The sequence below is a fragment of the Nuphar pumila genome, chromosome 14 (assembly GCF_984573655.1).
Source record: "Nuphar pumila chromosome 14, dmNupPumi1.hap1.1, whole genome shotgun sequence".
Taxonomy (NCBI): domain Eukaryota; kingdom Viridiplantae; phylum Streptophyta; class Magnoliopsida; order Nymphaeales; family Nymphaeaceae; genus Nuphar; species Nuphar pumila.
In genome coordinates, this window is record NC_143262.1 from 88850703 (window position 1) to 88874586 (window position 23884).

The 23884-nt window shown below is 38.4% G+C and overlaps 1 protein-coding gene and 1 long non-coding RNA gene across 2 annotated transcripts; one reads left to right on the top strand and one right to left on the bottom strand.

The window, feature by feature from the left end:
- Positions 1-68: 68 nt before the first annotated feature.
- LOC149817317 (uncharacterized) lies at positions 69-4742 on the bottom strand. Its single transcript, XM_089987264.1, has 2 exons — positions 1134-4742; positions 69-663 (listed from the first exon to the last, which is right to left on the bottom strand). The coding sequence occupies exons 1-2, from the start codon at positions 3691-3693 to the stop codon at positions 278-280; spliced, it is 2946 nt and encodes a 981-aa protein (XP_089843390.1). The 5' UTR covers positions 3694-4742; the 3' UTR covers positions 69-277.
- A 6172-nt stretch (positions 4743-10914) lies between these two features.
- Positions 10915-11494, top strand: LOC149817318 (uncharacterized). The gene is made up of 3 exons (XR_016427728.1): positions 10915-11094; positions 11191-11261; positions 11366-11494. It is a non-coding gene; the product is annotated as an uncharacterized LOC149817318 (long non-coding RNA).
- The last annotated feature ends 12390 nt before the right edge of the window (positions 11495-23884 follow it).

Genomic DNA, 23884 nt, shown 5'->3' on the forward strand with positions numbered 1-23884 from the left:
AGTATCCAAACATCCCCTTATTAGTGAAAAATGAAACTAAAAAGCAAGAATATAACTTACTATCATCCTGAAGATAAAAATATTTCCTCTAAATATGTCATAGTTATTTGTTTTTCTCCAACTAAAAACTTATTATACAGAGGTTTTTTATGCTTCATCTCTTTAGAAAAGAAAAGGAAGAGGCTACCAAACCTACAAGTACAGAACTCACTTAACAAGTTAACATCATTAGCTGCTATATACAGACATACCCTTAACATACTAGTAGAAACAATACCTAGGAAGGAAGCTGGAATGGACTCTCATTACCAGAGTGTTTGGACTTCTTGCCCATAATGTCGCCTTTACTGCAAGGTTCGACGTCGAGGAGCAACTTCACAACTTCTCTCATGGTTGGACGCAGAGAGGGAAGCTTGGTGGTACAGAACAAAGCTATCTTGAGCAGCTTGATCATGTCATGTTCAAGAGATGCAGAAATCCTGGAGTCCAGAATATCTAACACTTGTTCTCTGCCAACAAGATGAGCAGAAACCCAGTAGACAATGTCATTACCGTCCCCAAATTCAGGGTCGATGGCATGCCGTCCGGTCACAAGCTCGAGCAACACAACTCCGAGGCTGTACACATCACTCTTCTCTGTTGCTCTCATGGTATAAGCTAGTTCTGGACAATATTAAACAAGTAAAAATTGAGTTCCTGACCATGAATTTGCAGAACCCAAGTATGATCTACTAGTGATCCAGTAATGGAAGTAACCAGTATGTGTGAACCAGCATTCCAACAATCGGTATAAGTGACACCAACCATTAGTGCTGGTTTACGTTAACGATGATCCAGACAGTTGGTGTGCACCTCAACGCTTGTCGATTACATGGATTGCCGGTTATCTGGCCACTGCATCATTCTTGATAAAATTTAAGCACCAAGCAGGTGCAAGATTGTGCATGGGTATCACCAACTACAACTGTTGATTTTCAATGCCTACTGCAATAGTGGACAGTGAAGTTCCCGTCCTGGCCAACTGATTTTCACATTCGAAATCGATGGCCTGCATGGACCTCAAAGGATTGTGGTGTCCTTGGACCATTCCTGATGAATATCTTACAAGAAAGAATAGTGCTAAGAACAATTACCAGGAGCAATGTAGCCGTGTGTGCCAACAAAATCAGAGCTTGCTGAATCATTCCCTCCACTTAAGCTTTCAATTGTTCTAGCTACACCAAAATCTGCTACCTTGGGCTCATAAGTGTCATCCAACAATATGTTGGTTGATTTTATGTCCCTGTGAACGATGGCAGGCACACAGTCATGGTGCAGGTATGCAACCGCTCTAGCTGCTCCAATGGCCACTCTGCATCGGAGGCCCCAATCCAGTTCTGGCTTCCCTTTCTTTCTTTCGCAATTTAGTGCATCACGCAGATTGCCATTCTCCATGTACTCGAAAACAAGCAGGTTCAGTCCCCCTCCATAAACACAGGCATAGAGCTGTATGATGTTCTTGTGTCTGATTCTCCCTAGCACCTCCATTTCTGTTTCTGAAGCTTCCTGTGATCCAGGCTTGCTCCACAACTGTTTCACCGCAATAGTCCCCCTGTTCTTCAAATGCAGGCGGTACACTTTGCTGCTTCCACCACTTCCTATCAAATTCTCCTCCTCCAAATCACAGATCTCTTCGGCAGTGAAATTGATTTCACGAAATGATTTCATCTCCCATGTAAGCTCTTTGCTCATTTTCCCATCATCAAACCCAGTTTCTGCCATCGATAAGAGCCTGAATTTTTGGTAGAGCAAGATTAGCAGTCCCACAGAGACAATTAGCAGCAGAACAGCCACAATCCAGATAAAAAACTGCGGCTTTGCAGCATTTTGTTTATGGTAATAGCTTGGAGTACACACGTGCAGATGGTACTCGTTTTGATCTTGGATAGTTCTATCAATACAAAGATCAGGATTGTTGGAAAAGACTTCGCCTGTAGCTGCTGCTGTAAGAAGCATCGAAGGAACTTTGCCAGATAAATGATTGTAGGAGAAATCAAATGAGCTCAGTTTTAGCGACTGCAAGATATCTGGAATCCGACCCGAGAGCATGTTTCCAGATAGATTCAGTGAGTTCAAAGAGACCAACTCTGAGAAACTTGGAGGAATGTTTCCTGTAAAAGAGTTCTTTGCTAAGTTCAGGTCTGCTAGCTTGCTACACTTTGAGAGTTCTGAAGGTATTGATCCAGTTAAAGAATTCTTCTCCAAATGTAGAGTAGCCAATTGCTGAAGGTTCCCAATTTGAGATGGTAATGCACCACTAAAACCATTGTTGTTAGCAATGAGTTTCTGTAATTGCAGCTGCTGGCCAATCTCAGATGGGAGTTCACCTGAAAATCCATTGTTGTCAATTAACAACTCTATCAAACTGATCGACTGTCCTATCTGTGGACTAATTCCTCCCACAAAACTGTTATTGGATAGATCAATGATGACTGCAGAGGGTAAACCCCATAATCCATCTGGAATCCTTCCACTCAACAGATTGTTACTAACCCTAAACCTCTTTAAAGATTTGCAATTCCCATAGTCCTGTGGCAATGAGCCTGTGAACTTGTTCTCAAGGGCAAGAAGGAACTGTAAGTTTGAATTCTGGCACAGGTATCTCGGAAACTCGCCGGTGAAATCATTTTCTGAGATGTCAATGCTATTCAATGGCGAGTACTGCCCCAGATCTGGGGGAAACTCGCCATAAAATCCATTTTCGTAAATAGAAAATCCATCTAGATGACGGAGTTGCCCGAATCCAGCTGGGATCCTGCCGGTGAAGTAATTGGAATATACTTGGAAAACAGCAAGATTTGAAAGTTGGCCTAATGCTTCAGGCAATTCTCCGGCAAACATGTTATGTGAGATATCGAATTGCCTGAGAAGAGTGAGGTTTCCGATCTCGGGCAGTAGTTTACCATAGAGCTGATTCTGGTAGAGCTCGATCTTGTACAGTTTCTGCAAGTTGGAGATGCCACTTGATATTTTTCCAGCAAGAGCATTGCCGGAGAGATCGAGGGACCCGAGATTCTTCATCTGGTAAACAAACTCTGGCAACTTGCCGGTGAAATTGCATTTGGCCAAGTAGAGAAACGAAAGATTTCCCAGTAAATTCAAGCTTTCCGGTATCGATCCGGCACTGAAATGGTTATCTGCTAGACTGAGAGATGTCAAGCTAATCAAATTCCCAATCCACACCGGGAACTCGTCCGAGAAGAAGTTTTTCGAGAGGTCAAGAACGCGAAGGCCTCTGAGGGAAGACAAGTCCGGCAACTTGCCGACGAGGGCATTGCCAGAGAGATTCAAACTTTGGAGAGACGAGCAGTTGGCGATTTCCGGCGGGATCTGGCCGGAGATTGAATTGGACCCCAAACTGAAGATGGTAAGACTCGGAAGGCGGAATATCGAAGGGGAGAGAGTGCCGGAGAGCGACCGGTTCTCGAGCGAGATCCCGGCGACATGGCCGGAAAACTGGTCGCATGAAATTCCGGTGAAGTTGCAGGGGGAGCCGGCATCGATCCAATCGGACACGAATCCGGTTGGATCGGCCAATTGTTGCTTGAATTGGAGCAGAGCAAGAGTTTCTGGATTCTCGGGAGAGGCAAGAGTCAAAGAGAAGAGCAAAAGTAGGACAAGGAGAGGAAAAAGAAAACTGGGGTTTCCTGCCATTGAAAACTAAAGAGTCAGCATTTTCTAGAAATTCTTTTTTCCTTGTTTCTTTGGAAAATCTGGATCTTTTTTGTTTATTTCCTTCTCCTTCAGAATAGAGTTCTAGTCAAACGAAACCCAGAAATTCAAATTTCTTTGGCGGTTTGTCAAAGAAAACATTGAAATTCAAATTTTCGAGTCCTTCCCTCTTTCTAAAAATCTAGAAAAGTAGAATTCTTCTTCCAGAAACCATAAAAAAAGAACATGATAAAATCATTTTCTTAGGACAAGTAAGCGCGGGAAATCGTGAAGACATGGTAAAATCTCGATTTTGTTGCGAAAAAAAGCAGAAAGATAGGAATTTCTCAAAATAGGAGATCCCTTGACTTCTTGTTCACGATTTCGCTTAAAGAGACATTATTTCTACACGGAAAAAATCAGAAAGTTCATATTTCAATTATCCGATGCAAAAATTCTTTGTAAAAACAGCTAAAAATTTTCTTTGCGGGCGTAATTTGTGCATATAAACAGAAATCCCAAACAAAAAAACTTGAAAATTCATCTTTTTTTTTACAAACGTAGCTAACTTTGCACAAAATTCTTCAGGAAAAAAGAAAAATCTTACCTTTTACATCTCCAGAACTCTAAAATCCCTCAAAGGGATGCTAAAATACCGTCAAGATCTAACGATCAACATCGATCGACTTCTCGAGACTACGATTTCACAATTTCCCGAGAATTCAAGAGACCCCACCTCAAATTCCCACGATTTCTTCCGTTGGAGACTCGTAACTCCTCGAACGAGAACCCGCAGGCGAGTTATCGTTCTGGGGGAACAAATGAGTGATTTTTTTCCGCTCAGGAGGAAGAACAAAATGATCCCACCTCAAATAAAGAAAGAAATTATCGGAGGGAAAAATATTTTTGATTTGATCTCTCTCTCTCTCTTGCTTTTCGGCTCTCTCTCTCTCTCTGTAAATCTGGGGAAGAATTCTTCGAGAAAATCCATCCAAAGAAGATAAAACAAAAATGGAACGAGAGAAAAAGGGATAGAAAAGGATGAGGCCAAATGGGATGCCCTTGATCACCCGTTTGTTTCCCGGGAAAATGACCCATTTTCATAGTTTTCCTACGGTGGTGAAGCAAACATCTCTAAGAGAAACCAAATCGGTTACACTCATCCCTATCTTCACACCCCTCCTTGAGATTTATTGATGCAAGTTGTTTCGATCAAATCGAACTTTATAAATGTGATCTACATCATTCATTTGGTAAAGATCGATATTTAAATCGCTGAAATCTGACTTGTGTACCGGATTTTTTGGCGATTAAAAAATCAACTATTGGCAAAACACAATTTTATGAATTAAAAAATGATATTTTTTGTCAAAAAATATAGAATTCAAGAGCCGATTCTTGTTAAATCCACCATGTTGAATCCATCTATACGGTCAGATTTGATCAAAACTACCTACAACATAAGATTTGAGAGAGGGGTATGAAGATGGGGGATGACATAAGGGATGACTGGAACCAAACTCGCGAGAAATCGACAGGGGCTTGCTATGGTTCCCACTTTCTTCTTGTTTTTTTTCAGTGGAAAGTTGGATTTTCACATGAAAACATACCCAAGAGCCCCACTGAAGAAAAAAAATCTGACATGAGAAATGCAGGGCACACATGGTAACAGATTGTGTCTCGAGGGGTGCTCGTTTCGTAGGGAAGGCAATTCCCCACCTAGCGAAACAAATGGGCCCGCACTTTTACTTTCTACGTTGGTTTTTTCTCTTCGTTTACCTTGTATTGATCTTTCTTTGTTTTGTTTCTCCACCACATATTTCTCAAGATTGATTGATTGATTGGCCTTGTGATCATATCGGTGGCTTGTCTGGTGTGATGTTCTTTGGGAATGAGGTCCATGGGGGCTCCAAATTCTTATAAGTTCTTCATTATAAAAAAAAAAACAAAAAATCTTAAGGATTTTACCAATTGGAAGCCAGCCAAGGTGCAGTCGGTGATGGGATTCCCTTGAATTATCCAAAAGAAAACAAAAAATCATGGGAGCATGTTGACCACCTGTCAAGTTTATCCAAACACAGTGTGATAGGTCTCGTCTGATCAATCTTTTTTTCATCTCACTTGAGAATTTTTCATGTGATATTTAATAACTGTCCCACATCTCACTTAGAGAAATTTTCATCTCATTTTTGGAAAAAATGGAAGAGTGGCCCACATTAGATTCATCATGTAAGATGTGTGATTAGGATTTAATATAGCAGAAGAATCAGTCATATACAGTATTGCATATGACCTGATCTGCACTCTCTTAAAGCTGACTAAAAACACTAGGGATGGCAGTGTGTGTGTGTGTGAGGTGGCCTCCACCCCTGCCTTGTCTCAAAATTCTACCCTTCAATCCCTGCCTTCATCCTGCATGAGTTTTGATTTTAACCTTCATCCCTGCCTCTATCCTGGTTTCATGTCCTGCACTGCACCCCCAGTTCACCCGAAAGCAAAGCTGGCCCGTTCTCCAATAATTTTTGTATGATGGTAATGATGTGCTTTATGGTAGGAAGGGCAGGAGAGCAAAAGTTCACAAACCCTCATCGTTGAGCTGATTTGAATATCTATTACAAGGCCCTACAATAATTGCAGGGTTGCAGCTTTTCCATTCAATCAATAATTGCTACTTGAAGATTAATTTCATGGTGAGAGGGCCACATGAAATTGTTGGAAGTTCATGAACATTTGTATTTATTTCATGGTTCACGTGGTAACAAACAAGATCTAAATCTCCAAGAGATATGATGGGCCACAGTAGCCAAAATTAAACAAAATGTGAAACCAAAGTATGCCCCACGAATATTGATGCCCTATTTTTGAAAATAAATATGATATAGAAAAAATGTAATATTTTGAAATATCATATTTTTATCACGTTATTAGTATGGTATTCATGTGTATTTGTATTTTTTTATAGTTTTATGTTTTTTATTTTTACATATTTTAAAATTTTAAATAAACAAACAATTTTTCAAAAAAAAAATTAATAGATCCCTAGATTTTTTATTTTTTGCCAAGAAAAATTTGAAACCCACGAGTTGCATCACTTGCCACAAGGTTGAAGCTAGGTGTAGGGACCAAGGTTTTTGCCAACCAGAGGTCAGCCAATGTGCAGCCAGTGACGAGGGAGTTTTTTCCTTGGACTATCACAAAAAAAAAATATGCCCTAGGAATATTAATGCCCCCTTATCATTAGATAGCATTGTTACTGTAAGAAGTTTCATTAAATGTTTGCTAATCTATATCATAGTCATAAATCTTGTTATTGAGATTTTCACAGTAAAAAAAATCTTGCTATAAATTAAAAAGGTCTTTTTTTAATTGTTGGTGTATCTAAAATCTAAAATTAAAAAAAAAACATTAAAATATAAAAATATACATTATATAAATGTCAGATGAATATCATAATAATATCATGATAAAAACATGATATTTTCAAAAATATTGTGTTTTTCTTTTTGCGATGCTAGTGATTTTAAAAAATCTCAATATAAAATTGTTAGATTTTCGGAAAATGGCCGATAGTTGCGACTATTATCTATGTACCAAGTAATTGACTATTAGGTAGTAATTTATACTTTTCCACGAACAATTGCTTCCAAGTATTCAAAATTGAACCTGTATCATTCATTTCTTAAATTATATGGATAGGACATGATATTGCCTGATTTTTTTTTTTATGACTTGTCACACAGTAATGACAAAAAAAATGATTTTTCATAAACCTCACTCATTATTAAAGCAAACCTAACATCTCTTTTCTCATTTTTCAAAATCATCCTTCTTTTGTCAATCAAGAAAAGCCATCCCTTAGGGGGAGTTTGATTCGCGGACATGAGAGGATAAAGACACCATGTCTTGTCCTGTTCACGAACAACTTTATATAAGGACATATGAGGTAAATCGGGAACCTGATCCGCAAATGAACAACTAAGTTACGCTACTCCTACAGATCTAGGCTGCCAAAAATAAGAATAATAGAAATTGATAAATTAACTAATGCATAAAATCAAACAAAATAACAATTTTCAATCCAATCAACCCTTATAACGAGTATTTATATGAAAACACAAGAAATACTAGGCTTATTTCGAATCTAAGATGGTTTCATTACATCAAAATATATAAAACTAAATAGAAACTCAAATAAACCTTAACTAAACTGGATCCAAATGAATCACTTATGAACCCGGCTTGCACGCAGCTCTGCTCCTGTGTCATTCTCCTCAGGTTGGGGAAGACTTGCCTTCAAGTTTTGATCTTGCTTACGCTTCTTCTAGTTCCTCTCTACTTGAAGGAAACAAAAAAATGTTAATTTTTTTGTTATACAAATCTACTAGAACTGATGAGATCGAATCCAAAGATTGACTAAGCAAGTGCAGAATGATGATTTGATCCTTTGATGGTGGTCGTAGCAGAGACATAAAAAAGTCTTCACTTGAGACATGAACCAAATTAGAAAAGTTTAACTTAAGAGTGGTGCAGACCAACCACAATTCAGTTCACGACCAAGACACTGTACCTACACTACAAGAAAAGCCCTGATTACCGACGAACATTTGCGATGGATTTTTTTCGTCGCTAATTAGCGATGGAATTAGCGAGAGAACATGATTCGTCGCCAATCTTTGAAATATTTTCGAAATTAGCGATGGCATGAAGTCCATCGCAAATCCGTCGCTAATTAGCGACAAACAATTTTCGTCGCAAAAACTGTAGCAACCTAACGACGGATTTAGCGAGAAAAAATATTATGTCGTAAATTAGCGACGGATTTGCGATGGAATATTTTTCTCGCTAAATCCGTCGCTAATTTTTTATTAAATCTACCAAATTAGGGCATTAAATTCTCCCTCCTTCTGTCTCTCACTCGTTACGCTTAGGGCGCTTCCCCTCCCTCCTCCCCCAGGTTGACCCACGTCGTCGTATGGCGACCAACGCCGAGACCAGCCGGCGACGGTCACTTGCCCCCCGGCGACGCACCTCCGGCGACGCACCTCCGGCGATGCATCTTAGGCAACACCCGGACGACAGGTAAGGGGCTCGTTTTACTTTTTTTTTTTTATGTTTGTCGCCAGAGCTGTCGGTAAAACGGCGATGCCGCCGGGCAGCCAGTGGCACTGGCAAGGCCACCGTCATCCACGGCATTCTCGTCTTCCCGACGAGAAACCACCGACCGGAACCACAGCCCGACGGCCATGGGAACCAGAAAAGGGGGTTTTCAAAACCCTTTCCCGATTTTTTGTCGCTGGCAATCCGGCGGTCACACCCCCCACTGGTTGCTTCAGAGAAGCACACCAACTGTTCGACAACATGCCTCAACGGAATCTCATATCGTGGTCTTCGATCATTTCTGATTTTGCCTAACATGGTCGTGGAGAAGAAGCACTTTTACTCTTCTCTCGGTTCCAGGCAGCACACGAGAAGCCAAACCAGTTCATTTTAGCCAGTCTTTTGCAGGCTTGTTCGAGGTTAGGCGCAGTGGAAGAGGCCGCCCAGTTGCATGATTATGCAATGAAATCGGGTTACCATTCAGATGTCTTTGTGGGCATGGCTCTGATTGATGTTTACTCAAAGAATTGTTGCATTAAAGAAGTGCGATTGGTTTTTGATGAGTTGCCGGTGAAGAATGAAGTTAGTTGGACTTCAATTATTTCTAGATACTCACTTGTTGGAAAGAGTGAGGTTTCAATTAAACTATTCTGCCAGATGGCGGAAACTGATGTTCAGCCTGATAGGTATGTCCTCTCTAGCGTGATTAGTGCTTGCTCGCTTCTTTCATTGCTTCATCATGGCAAATAAATTCACACTTATATTACAAGGAAACAATGTGATTTAGATGTTTTGGTAAATAATGTGCTTATTGATATGTATTCAAAGTGTGCACAATTGAGTATTGCACGTAAGTTATTCAATCATATGATTGTTAAGAATGTCATCTCATGGACTATAATGATCACTGGTTACATGCAAAATTCATTTCATTGGGATGCCCTACAACTGTTTTCATTGATGAATGGACAGGGTTGGAGGCCAGATGGGTACACTTGCACATCTGTTCTGAATTCTTGTGGTGCGCTTGAGGCTTTCGGCTATGGTAAACAAATACATTGCTACACTATCAGGGCTAACGTTGAGCATGATGAATTTGTCAGGAATGGTCTTATTGACATGTACGCAAAATGCGATTCTGTAGCAGATGCGAGGAAAGTATTTGATACAATGGTTGATCACAATGTGGTTTCATTTAATGCAATGATTGAATGTTATGCTCAACGAGGTGAGCTTGAACCAGTGGTTGATCTTTTTAACGAGAGGAAGGTGGACATCATTGAACCCGAGCCTGTTGACGTTTGTCAGTGTGCTGGGAGCATCAGCATCATGCACAGATGTATGGTTGAGCAAACATATCCATGCCCTCATCATCAAGGCATGAATGCCATTGGATATTTTTGCTGGAAGTGCTCTTGTCGATGTGTATTCCAAATCTTCCAGTGTAGATGATGTATGAACTGTGTTTGAAGAGATGTAGGAAAGAGATGTTGTGGTGTGGAATGCTATGGTTTCTGGATATGCTCAAAATGCAAATGGAGAGGAGGCTCTCAAACTCCTCATAGAAATACAGCATGAAGGAATGATTCCCAACGAGTTTACTTATGTGGTCGGCTTTATAACAGCTAGTCAATTAGCTTCTCTCTTACATGGTGCGCAGCTTCAAACTAGTTATTGTGCCTTTTTTGTTTGGCATGGCCTTTTAGTATTCTTTGTTTGAATTGGGCATTGAGAGTGCCAACAAAACAAACAGAGAAAGTTGCTTCCTTTCTTCTGAAATTTGGATTTTTATCTCTTGGTCTAAAATTTTATGACTTTATTAAGAGTGTTATTTCTGTTAGGATCAACTAGTTGGTTTTGTTGAAAGAAAGGTAGTTCTTTTTTTTTCATCATTGACTTGTTTTCAGTGGCTAGTTCCATTAAAATAGGATGAAAAAAATAGCTGCCTTCATACACCAGTCATGAATTAGTTGAATTGTTTCCAAAGAGGGAGGGAGGGAGGGAGGGAGGGGGGTGGGTGGGAATTTTTCGACCTTATAAAGAAATTATTTATGTTTCATCTACCCACTTGATGAAACTTGTAGATACTTTGCTTATGAGCTATCATTTGATGGAAGCTATACTTTGAGGAGTTTTATGATGCCATACCATATGCTGAACATCTAAATCTTCTTATTCAAAATTCAGTCCTGCAATCAACTGGGCTTGGAGTTTTTATCCCCTGAAAGCTTGCAAGAGTCTCTTAAGCTGTCACAAGAAATCCGCTGTCTGCCAAAAGATCACGAAACCAAGAAGCATGCTTTGGAGGTTGTATCCTCAGACAGCTCGTATTATATTTTCTTTCTACTTGTTAACTTTGGAACTTTATTTGGTCATCTGTAATATTTTTCTCTTGTTGTTCAGGTGGGGAAAATGGCATTGTATGCTGCCAGTTGGGCTATAAGAGAAATTCGGAAGTTGGCACTTTATCCCAGGTTAGCAAGCACTTTCTTTTTCTGCAGAAGCAAAAAAATAGACATATTTTGTTATGTTTTGCACGATGAAAAGTACTTAAAACAAGTTTTAATAAACATTTCAGGCTCAATTCTGATATCCAAATCGAAGACAGAAACCTTACATCTCTAGTTTCGGAGAACTTGGAAAAAATCACAAAGCAAAGACAAATCACATGCAGTTGAGCTTTCATTATTTGAGTTTGCTAGTGCTTAAGCTGATAATCATGATGGTATTTTGTAACATAGATTACTTACTGTTGATGTATGATATATTTCTTTATGTGAAAGTTATATTGGTGAGAAAATTAGCATAGTGCATGTGAAGTTGGCTTTTGATTTTTCAATCCTGTTGTTGGTTTTATTGCTTTTCCTTCAGCAAAAACATGGAAAATAAGCTGCGGCGGCGCACAAGGTGCATGAGGCGCACGCCTCGCCTTGAGGCGCGCCTCAAGGCGTATGAGGCGTATGAGGCACATGCCTCAGGACTCTTTTTTTTTTAAATTTTGCGACGGATTAGCGACAGATATTATCCGTTGCTAATTTTTAGCGATGATATGTTTTGCGACAGATTGTATTTCGTCGCAACTCCGTCGCTAACTTGCCGACCAAAAGTTAGCGACGAAATTTATCTGAATATACTCCATCGCAAATCCGTCGCTAATTAGCGACGGATGTGCGACGAAAATAAGTCATCACAAATCTGTCGCTAATTAGCGATGGATTTGCGACAGATAAATTTTATCAGAATTTAGCGACTAGAATTATGCGACGGACGATATGCGTCGCTAATCTGTCGCTAAACACGTTAACGATGGAATTGGCGACGGATAGCGTCCGTCGCTATTTGGTGTTTTTCTTGTAGTGCTACTATTCTATTGCGGAAGCTTTCAACTTGAGATTTTGGAAATATGTCAGGGATTGTTACTACTAGAATTCAACATAGTAGATCATAGATTTTAGAAAAATATAGAACTGAAAAAATGCAGACAATGGAATGATCTTTCCAACGCACCAAAAAATAGAAATTTTTTGATGTTAGGGTGCGGAGATACACAATGATTATGAGACCTAACTAGCAGGTCACTAAGACCATCTCTCAGAGAATTGCTTGTTATGTTCGGGTCTGTTTTCAAAGACTGTAAGGATAGAATCTGCCAATGGATAAAACAAAAAATTTGAAGATATATTCGTTATCTTTTTAATGAATCCAGAAACATAATTTTTTGATATTAGGATAACGAGATATCACATAAACACCAAGACTGATTGATAAACTAGAACACAAGCATAGGAATAACAACCTCTATGTTTGGGTCCATTTTCATAGGCTATAGGAATAAAATCTACCAACAGACAGAACACAACAGTTGTTGAAATATTCGTCAGCTTTCCAACGAATCTAAGCATGTACATATCCGATTCAAAACTAAAGAGATATACCAAACATACTGTGGTTGGGTTAAACCGACTAGATTTTTGAAAAATCAAATAGTGAGCACAAATACAATAAATTATGGTCTAATTTTATCTTTAGGTGTTTAAAGTTCAACATACATTCAAAGACACTTCCAAAGGTGATTTCTACAATGTCAATATCCCTTCCTCCTTAACCCAACTCCTGTTAGATAAAAAAAATATAGGCAACACACGATCGATGATCAACCACACAAGCTTTTATAAAAAATTTAACTTCACAAATTCAGATTCTTTCAAAAGATGTTCAATTTTCAAATATTGAAGACACATAAGAACTCAACATTAATACGATAGATTCAGGAATCAATAACACTCGCAATACAAGTTCAACAAAATAAACAAATTTTTGTAGTCAAACAAAAAATTATGAAGATTGATCAATTTAAGCACAACGTTCTTCCGGGACAATGGCAACAATAGAAAGAATGAAGCCCACGATTGCCACAAGTTAACAGCAACTGCACAAGGGTTCACAATAGCAGCAAGGGTTTGACACAAATTCTTGTAGCAACAATATCCACTGCCTTGCAGGTTGCGCCATGAGTTCTTAAATAACCTATAATTTTCTTACTCATGACAAAGCTGAAGTCTCAAGGATTCAAGCTCACGTCACCTTCAATGAAAGCATTCCAGCCATTTTCAGAGCTTTAAAAAATTACAAATAAGAGGCAAAAAGCCCTTTGCATTTTTCAACATACTTTTATAGAGAAGTCAAAGCTAGCATAGCCTCTCATTGGCCATGTGGGAGGGAGTAACTCTTGAGGCCAATGAGAGGTCTCAATGCAAAATATGCAATCTTCTTGCACGACTCAAACCTCACATCCAACCAAACTAGGCCACATATAATGAAGCTTACAACACAATGGATCCATATTCACATTGGCTCAATAAATGCATCCTCTCAAGGTGGCCAATGTAGATCCAAAGTTTTAGTTTTGGATTCATCTCAAAATCCAACTTAAAAATTAAACTTTTAGCAAAAGAATGAACCCAAGGTCTAGATCCAAAGCTAGATAAAATAAAATAAAAACTACCCATATTTTCAATACATCCTATAGTACCCAAAGTTAAGCTTAACCGATATCAAAACTATCTGAATCCATAGAATTTGACACCATAAAAAACAAAAAATACAAACTTGTTGTTTAAAAATAAAAAAATAGAACCACACAACAACATTAATCTTCTGTCATTGATGAACAAAAAATCTCAAAAAAATTGAAGTATGCAAAATGACCAAAATGCTCCTAAGATCCATTTGAACCCAAGTTGGTCGAATTAGGCTTGGATCTTTTGGGGTAAGACTTTCCGGACCGTCTTCACAAGTGGATCACTCTCTTGCTCCTCACTAATATTTGTATGCTCTGGATACGCTGCATCAAAAAGGCACTTGGATCCTTTTAGAATCAATTGGACCCCAATATAGCTGAAATTGATCAAAGTAAGCTTGGATGGGTCCTGGGTCAAATGGATAGGATAGGTTTTCAACATAAGTTGGTTACATGATTTGTGTAGGAGTTAATGTTTGGATAGGTTCCAGTGGGTTTAAAAGGGAGTTTTATGGATCGAAAATAAATCTATTACATCAAAAGATCCAAAACTAAATATAAACTCAAATAAACCCTAATTAAACTAGATCCAAATGGATCTCTTATAAACCTTGCACTCAGCTCGCAGCTCTTACATCAATACCATAGAATATGTTTTATTTTATTTTTTTCTCAAATGTATCATATCCTGCTCTGTCATTTCCTATTCAAGGTGGGGAATGGCAAAGCACTCTGGGACAATAAAATGTATCTTAAAGGGATGTAGTGTCATGCCAGTTTGCATGTCCTGTGTTTGCATGGGTGTGAACTCGACGCGATGGGCACCTCGGGCATTCAAACACCCTCTTAAGGTCAGGTGCTAGAAAAGTGCATTTGTTCTAATATTTTGAAAGGGCACGAGGGGTAAGCTCATCGAGTTTTATGCTGTGAGGACAATGACTGTAAGTACCGCAGGCAGAATCAGCGCAGCTAGGTCTCTGTTCTTGGGGGTGGTTTCTCCGCATAAATATATAAAAAAAAAAGAATACAACAACAACAACAATAACTACGCCTTCATCCCAAAACAATTGGGGTAGGCCATATGAACCAAAAAAGAAAATCATTCTGGGTCTTTCACATGAATCCTTCTCCTCCCATCAAATAAGGTAGGGATGGTTTTGGGTATGATCAGTAAGGAAGGTGCAATTATAAAAAAAAAAAAAAAACAGAAAATTATACATATATACAGTCGAACCTGGTAGGTGACGTATAACTTGCAGCTTGGTCTTATGTCATCACCTTACCTCATGACGATGATGGCTACACTAGAGAGGATTGGGTCAGAGGTACATCATGGGTCTCTTGGATTTCATTCATGAATCTTTTGTTGTGCTCTCAGCCGTTCATTTGTCATGTTTCTAGATGTCGACCATCTAAAGCACGAATGGTTTAAAAAAAAAAATGTGGGGTCCAACTAGTGACATGCAACCCATCCATGGGTGTCTAGGTGTCGTTCATCATTGTGCATATTTTTAAATGTTTCCAAGCTGAAAGGGCATCTCAAGTTCTAAACCCACGGGCGTATTCTTAGTTGTGAGGTTAAAGCAGGCTGTGTCCTCTTTTGGACAAAAGAAACTTGAGGGTTTTACAGCAATATGCTCACGAGTGAATGAGATGATTTTCTCTTGTTATGTAAAAAAGAAAAAAAAAATCACTTTTGAGCTTAGGTTCTGGAAGTTGGCCTTGGAATAATAAGATCTACAAATTATTATAAAACTATGTCAAAGTGGTGACATTGAGAAAAGGTGAAGAGCTCACATTTATCACGATTTTTAGCTACATGGTTCGTCCAAGTAAATTGGGTAGGGTTTGACCGGGACCCGACCCAACCCGACCCGTACCAAACTCTATAGGGTTAGGGTTTGGTTATAAATAAGATGGTCCTATTAGAATCCGAGTTGGACCTGAAGTCGGGTATGGTTTGTGAAATTTCATACCAGATCCAGGCCCACCTGAGTTCTGATCAAGATCTGCAAATTTTCAATGTAAAAATGATTAGAAAATATTATTTTATCTAATATGATCTTTGTTCATGCAATCCTTATCTGATCCAGGTATGGTTTCTCTTATGGTGCACTACAACAAAGCAGTAGATTAGCGACGACCACATTCCGTCGCGAATCCGTCGCTAACCATGTTAGCGACGGATTAGCGACAACGAGGCGACAGTATGCTTACGTCGCGAATATTTCGACGCTAACTGGCGACGGAATAATTCCGTCGCCAGGTCCGTCGCTAATTGCGACGGAATAACGAGCGCTATATTCCGTCGCCAATCCGCCGGTACTAAACGGCGACCACAGCTTGGCGACGGATTTAATTCCGTCGCTAGATTAATATGAATAGCGACGGATGGTTCAGTCGCTAAGCCGTCGCTAGATTAATATGAATAGCGACGGAATCATCTATCGCTAATCCGTCGCAAACACGAAAAAAAATCAAAAAAAAATTATTTAAAAATTAATTACCGAGAACTGAACAATTTCTATTTCCTGTATAATTTATATTTCCTGTAAATAAAAAACAAACCGCACAAAAAAATTCATATAACAAGTATCTATAATAATTAATCGTTCCACCTTAAAATTAAGAAGTTTAATTATTTACAATTCAACAATTACAATTAGGAAAAATAAAAAAAATAGAACTTCTTCAACACAGTTCTCTAATCATCGCTAAGATTTTGTGCGTCTTCTTGTTCATTGTCTTTATCTGTCCCTTCAGCTCCACTACCCTGATTATCGCTAGCAGCCTACACAAGAAAAGAACAGTCAGTATTGATAAACAAAATATAATGAAATAAATTACACACTATATGTGATTCTATCATGTGCTCATGTGTGATCTAAGGCAATAAAAAAACTCTATATGTGATTCTATCATGCTCATATGTGTGCTAAGGCAGTCAAAAAATTGAATATGTGATTATAGCATGTTCATATATGTTCTAAAGCATCTAAAAAAACTCTATATGTGATTCTACCATGCTCAGATGTGCTTTAAGGCAGGCAAAAAACTATATATGTGATTCGATCATGCTCGTATGTGTGCTAAGGCAGTAAAAAAATTGAATATGTGAATATAGCATGCTCATATGTGCTCTAAGGCAGGCAAAGCCAAAAATTTTATATGTGATTCTATCATAAATGATATATAACATGTTCATATGTGTTCTAAGGCAGTTAAAAAACTCTATATGTTATTATAGCATGCTCATATGTGTGTTAAGGCAGTCAAAAAACAGAATATGTGATTATAATATGCTCATATGTGTTCTTAGGCAGTCAAAAAACTGAATATGTGATTATAGCATGCTCATATGTGTTCTAATGCAATCAAAAAAACTTTATATGTGATTCTATCATGCTCATATATGCTCTAAGGCAGACAAAAAGTTAAATATATATATATATATATATATATATATATATATATATATATATATATATGTGATTCTATCATGCTCATATGTGTGCTAAGGCAGTCAAAAAATTGAATATGTGATTATAGCATGTTCATATGTGTTCTAAGGCATATAAAAAAACTCTATATGTGATTCTACCATGCTCAGATGTGCTTTAAGGCAGGCAAAAAACTATATATGTGATTCGATCATGCTCGTATGTGTGCTAAGGCAGTAAAAAAATTGAATATGTGAATATAGCATGCTCATATGTGCTCTAAGGCAGGCAAAGCAACTTTATATGTGATTCTATCATGCTCATATGTGTGCTAAGGCAGTAAAAAAATTGAATATGTGATTATAGCATGTTTATATGTGTTCTAAGGCATCTAGAAAAACTCTATATGTGATTCTACCATGCTCAGATGTGCTTTAAGACAGTCAAAAAAACTATATATACGATTATACCTGAGAGGGACCTGGAATCGAAGATCCCCTATCCTGAACAGCGGCCTTGATCTCATTTCGGAGAAAGGGGGCGACGGTGTATTGGAAGTAGTTATTCAGTGATTCATTAATGATCTCGCGTACATCATCACCGAAAAGAATAGTCGGCTGCTTGGAGCTTATGTCGGCGCAAGAAGTCGGTGAGCCGTAACTGGAAGAACCAATAACTGGTGAAGTGTTCATATTACTCCCAAACCCGAACACGCGACCTTTTTTGGGTTCACCTGCTGCAGTCACCCATGCTGTAGGATCAAATGATGGATGCTGAGTAGCATCTTCGCCATATCGCTCTACCATCTGTTGCTCATATGCCTCCTACAAAATAATGTTTAAAGTATTCATTAATAATTAATGATAACATTATGATAACTTGCATATATATTGCAATGATTATTAATAGAATTAATACATACTGTTGTCGTTCTCGCCTTCTCTGATACGAAGACTCCCGTGGTCTTCCGTTTATGTGTTTCTACAAACACATCCTTATATGGTACACTGCCTCCTTTTTCTGCTTCCTGAGAAGTTAAATGACAAAAGATTTAGTACACAAGTTTGCAACAATACTTATAAAATTAATATTATATATTAATGAGTTACCATTTTCTTTAGGTGGCTCCCAAATGTCTTAGATCCACCTTTGTGTAGATGGGCTTCGGGCATCTTCGATCGATTTTGTGAAGCCTTCGCAGAGCGATTTTTAAATGCATCTCCCGCCCACATATCGCACATTTCATCCCAGTAATCTCTCCTGATAGTAATAGGACCATGGCCCTTCCACAGTAATGGATCATCTACTACGCCAGATGCTTTTTTTGCTGCAGTCTTCATAGTGTGCAGCATGTCTGCAAATCGATTGGCAGCCACCTTCTGCCACACCTTCCTTGCATCATTTTCTTCCACCGTAGTTGCAAAGCGATTTGAAGCCTACAAATATTTTCAGAAAGTTAGTAGACATTGCTTAAATAAATTAAATATGAAACACATTAACTATGAGTAACAACTGTATACCATGAATGAGGACCACAATCTGTCTAACACCTCCTTTGGGTACTCTTTCCATTGAGCAACTGGTCCTGGTAGATGTTGAAGAAGTGAATTCCTAATCTCCCGTACTACTTCTTGTGGCTCAAACCTCGTGCTGCACATGAATTGTTACACAGTAAATATCAATATAAAATATTTAAAAGATATGCAATAATTGAAAACAAAATACTTACGGTCGATTATCGATATACACTATTCGAATGAGTCTTCTTGTGCCAGCCTGAGAAGACCATGTTTCCTGTGTTGGTTGTTGACTTGTGTGATCAACTGGTGTAGGTGGGTCGTGTACAGGCGCAACATCATCTGTAAAAAAATACATTAGAAATTCTCAGAATGTGCATTTGAACTAATCAAGCATCTAATTAGTTATATGATATACCTATCACAGGAGCCCGTGAAGATGAAGGTTGAGTCTGGCTACTACTGAATGAGCGACCACTATAACCTCCACGAACCATATTCTAACAAATAACATATGTCATACAATACATTCAAATAATTCACATCAAGTATTACAATGCATTCAAGTCATTCACATCAAGCATTGCAATGCATTCAAATAATTCAAATCATTGACATCAAGTATTGCACTAATTCAAATCATTCGTTAATTGCATAAATTATAATACATTCAGATAATTGAAATCATTCACATCAAGTATTACAATGCATTCGAATCATTCGTATCAAGTATTACAATACATTCAAATAAAATTTTTAATCATTCACACCAAGTATTGCAATACAACTCACATCAAGTAATTCAATGCATTTAAATAGAGGTTTGTAGTATAAGATTTTGCTCACTAGCTTGAGAATTCTTCCTCGTCACTAGTTTGACTTTCTTCTTCTTCTTCTTCTTCTTCTTCTTCTTCTTCATTGTTTGCCCATCCACTTGGTACATCATTTGGATCACATTCCTCTATGAATGTTTCATCGGCCAATGGAGATATGACATGCATATCATGTGCAACATCGTGACCATAAGCGAAGTCATAGACATCATCTGATTGATAGTAATCACTGTCTTCAGCTAACTCATCTTCCTGTAACTGATCATACTCGGGGTATAGTTTGAATTTCACCTTGCAAACTGCCCACCATTCATTTCTATCTGACTTTTTTATACTCGGATATGAAGTATAATAAACTTGTTGAGTCTGCGAGGCTAATATGAATGGTTCATATGTTCCAAACCTGGATTTATGATTCACCTCCACAATGCCTGAAGCTTTGTTGAGTCTTGTTGCAGTTGGATCAAACCAATGACACTTGAATATCGTAACCCTGTTATTCATGCCTAAGTAAGTCAACTCCATTATTTCCTCTATAACACCGTAGTAATCATGTTCATTTTCACTGTAGTTGCTACCCTTGACACACACGCCACTATTTATCGTTGATTTGTTTATACCGTAGTCTTTTGTATGGAATCGATAACCATTTACGATATACCCGTTGTAGCATTGCACAACTTTGGTCGGACCATTTTCTAAATCACATATTCCTTGATCTTTAACATCACCATTGCGAACCTACGCACCAACATAAACAATGATTGTGATCACGATCAATTAAGTTACTTAGTGTTGTTTATAAGTACAAAATTTATGTTAGCTTCTTTACCAACTGTTTCAACCACTCCACAAACTTAGTTTCACGTTCTTTTTGTACTTCTGCATCAGTGAGATGTGAAACTTCGTTTCGCAACTCCAGATCAAATCGTCTACAAACCACAAATACTTATATTACCGAGTCATGTATCCACATATAGAACATAAAAGGATTTATAATTGAGTTGCATATACATATACTTACTCGATGTATGGGTCGATCGCTGAGCAATTAAAAAGAATATAGATGTGTGTTGCATCTTGCTCTCGATCTGTCAATAGCCTTGATCGGCAACTACCAAATGCATGCCCAAGTGGTTGAAATATCGACAGCTTGTCAGCTACAGTTACTTGTTCTCCATCATCGTTACGGGGCGGGCATGTGTAACGTGTTGGAATATGAGGTTCGAAGTACATAGATGAGAAATTTGAAATCTCTTCTAAAGTGTACGCCTCACAAATAGAGCCTTCTACTCTTGCTTTATTACGAACCTTTTTTTTAGGTCGAACATGCATCTGACAAGAATATACATTTCAAATTTTAAATATCTGTCATTAAAGAGACAAATATAAAAAAACATATACCTTTCAAATGGGTACATCCATCGATATTGCACAGGGCCACCAACCCTTAGTTCATATGGCAGATGTATGATCAAATGTTCCATAACATCGAAAAATGCTGGCGGAAATATCTTTTCTAACAGACAAACAGTGGTGATGACAGAGTCCTCGAGATTCTTTACATCTGATACAACGACCTCCGATGCGCACAATGTTCTGAAAAATCCGCTCAACTCAGACAATACCCCCCATATAGGTTTGTCTAACATATCATGGAATGCTAGGGGTATCAATCGTTGCATAAAGATATGACAATCATGGCTCTTCAACCCATATAACTGTCCATCGTCAATCTTCACAGCCCGAGCAATGTTAGAGACATATCCATCTGGAAATCTCAGTTGTCTCAACCATTGACATACATGTTTTATTGGATCAGGTCCGAGCACGTACTTCGCCTTTGGTTTCAGTACTTTGCCATTATACACTTTGAGTTCCAATTCTGGTCTTTTACATATTAATTTTAAATCCATACGGGCCTTCGGATTATCCTTCGTTTTTCCTTTAATATTCATTACTGTATTGAACACATTATCAAACACATTTTTCTCTACATGCATCACATCCAAATTATGTCGTATCAATAGGGTCGGCCAATACGGTAGTTCCCAAAAAATAGATTTTTTCGTCCAATTGTGATCCTTCCCAAATCCACGGAAGGGTGTAGGACTGCGGGCATCTGTTAATACATCTGGAAAGTATCGCAATCTTCTTAGAATCTCTATGCCAGACAATCTTGAGGATGGACCTTCTGTTTCAGTTGTGCTTGCTGTAAATGCATTCTTTTGACGTCGGAATGGATGATCGCTGGGTAGAAATCAACGATGGCAATCAAACCAGCACGGCTTCCTTCCATGCCTCAATCTAAAAGCTTTGGAATCCTCCATGCAGTACGGACAAGCCAACCTCCCATGTGTGCTCCAAGCAGATAACATACCATATGCAGGGAAGTCACTGATTGTCCATAGAACAACGGCCTTCATGTTGAAATTTTGTTTTTTGTGGGCATCATACGTGGTAACACCGTCATCCCACAGTACTTTTAATTCATCAATCAATGACCTTAGATATACATCAAGATTTTGGCCAGGTGAGGTCGGACCAGGGATCAACAGAGACAAGAAAAGATTTGGATGTTTCATACACAAGCTTGGTGGAAGGTTGTATGGAGTTACAAATACTGGCCAGCATGAGTATGGAATTGATCTACCCCCAAATGGATTAAATTCATCTGTACATAGACCGAGTCTAACATTTCGCACTTCCATTGCGAAGTTCTGATGAGTACGATCAAAGTGCTTCCAAGCTTCAGCGTCAACAGGATGCGTGATCTTGTTTTCATCGTGTCGAACTTTATTTGCATGCCATCTCATGTGTTTAGCTGTCTTTGAAGACATATACAATCGCTGCAATCTAGGAGTGATAGGAAAGTAGCAGAGCGACTTGTATGAAACTTCCTTTGATCTCGTGCTACCATTGCCTCTTGTCTTTGGCTTGAACCGAGGATGCCCACATGACGGGCATGATATGTCATTTTCCTGCTCCTTGAAATACAACATGCAGTGATTTGGACAAGCATCAATCTTTTTGTAACCCATACCTAGAGCGTTGACCATAACTTTCGCACGATAGAAATTTTGTGGCAATTTCTCATCTTTAGGCAACATACTCTTCACAATCATGCACAAACGGTCAAAACATGATTGACTCAAATTATACTCGGACTTCAAATTCATTAGTTGAAGAACTGCAGACAAGATAGTGTGACTCTCACAACCGTTCCAAAGTGGCTCATCAGCATCTTTAAGTAAATCATAAAATCTACTAGCTGCATCGTTTGGTGATTCTTCATCTACGGCAGTTCTTACATCACTAGAACTCATAGCAGAACCCAGTTCTGTTCCTGCAGCATCAAATATCAAATTCGTATATGGATTATCGTGCACCACACTCACCCGTGCATCAAAATTGTTTCTAAATTCTTCTCCATAAAACGTCCAGTTCTGATAATCACTCACAAAACCCTTCCTGTATAGGTGATGTCTAACGCCATGAGGTTCTACAAATCGATTATTCTTATAAATCTTGCAGGGACACCTAATCCGACCTGTGGGATCTACCGTACTGACACTCGCCGTTGCAAATTCAATAAAACTATCGACACCATCCATATATTCATGCGATAACTCATTGTCTACTATCCTACGGTACATCCAATCACGGTTTGCAGTCATTCTGTCGTATGATGTTACGAATAGTATCCTAACGAATTAAGAAAAAAACAATCAGAATGCTACGATGAAGAAAATATCAAATTTATCATGCAATATACTATGTCAAACAATAACAAGAATTTTGATGCATGCATTGATAACTTAATATTTTCATGTGCAAACTATTAATGACACGATACAATCATTTGATGCATGCTTTTATTATAAAATTTCACATGGAAGTCAAAATCAAATTGAAAGTAACTACATGCAAACATGGATACAATTACATCAAACATTGCAATACATCATAATCATTCATATCAAATAAATGGCAAACATGTACCTGCAGCAAACACACTTCATTATCTCACTAACTACTACCATGCTTAGCATGGACTCCGTACTCCAAAAATAAGAACACTTCCATATTCCTACATTAAAATCATGCTCAGCATGATCTCCGAACTCCAACAAAGCAGTCCTAGATATCAACAACTAAGTGAGTGTGTGAACAATAAAGTGTTGCATTCAATAAATTAAATAACATGTGATACGTTTGCATCACTTACTCACCACGGGTATTTACCCGATTTGCATTGTTTTTGTCATTTACTTACCACAGGTGGCC

What these genes read in the sequence shown, in the direction of transcription:
- LOC149817317 (XM_089987264.1), bottom strand. Translation starts at nt 3,693, where the DNA reads ATGGCAGGAAACCCCAGTTTTCTTTTTCCTCTCCTTGTCCTACTTTTG. An exon ending in ACACGGCTACATTGCTCCTG is followed by an intron (nt 664 to 1,133) that starts GTAATTGTTCTT and finishes AATATTGTCCAG; the next exon opens with AACTAGCTTATACCATGAGA.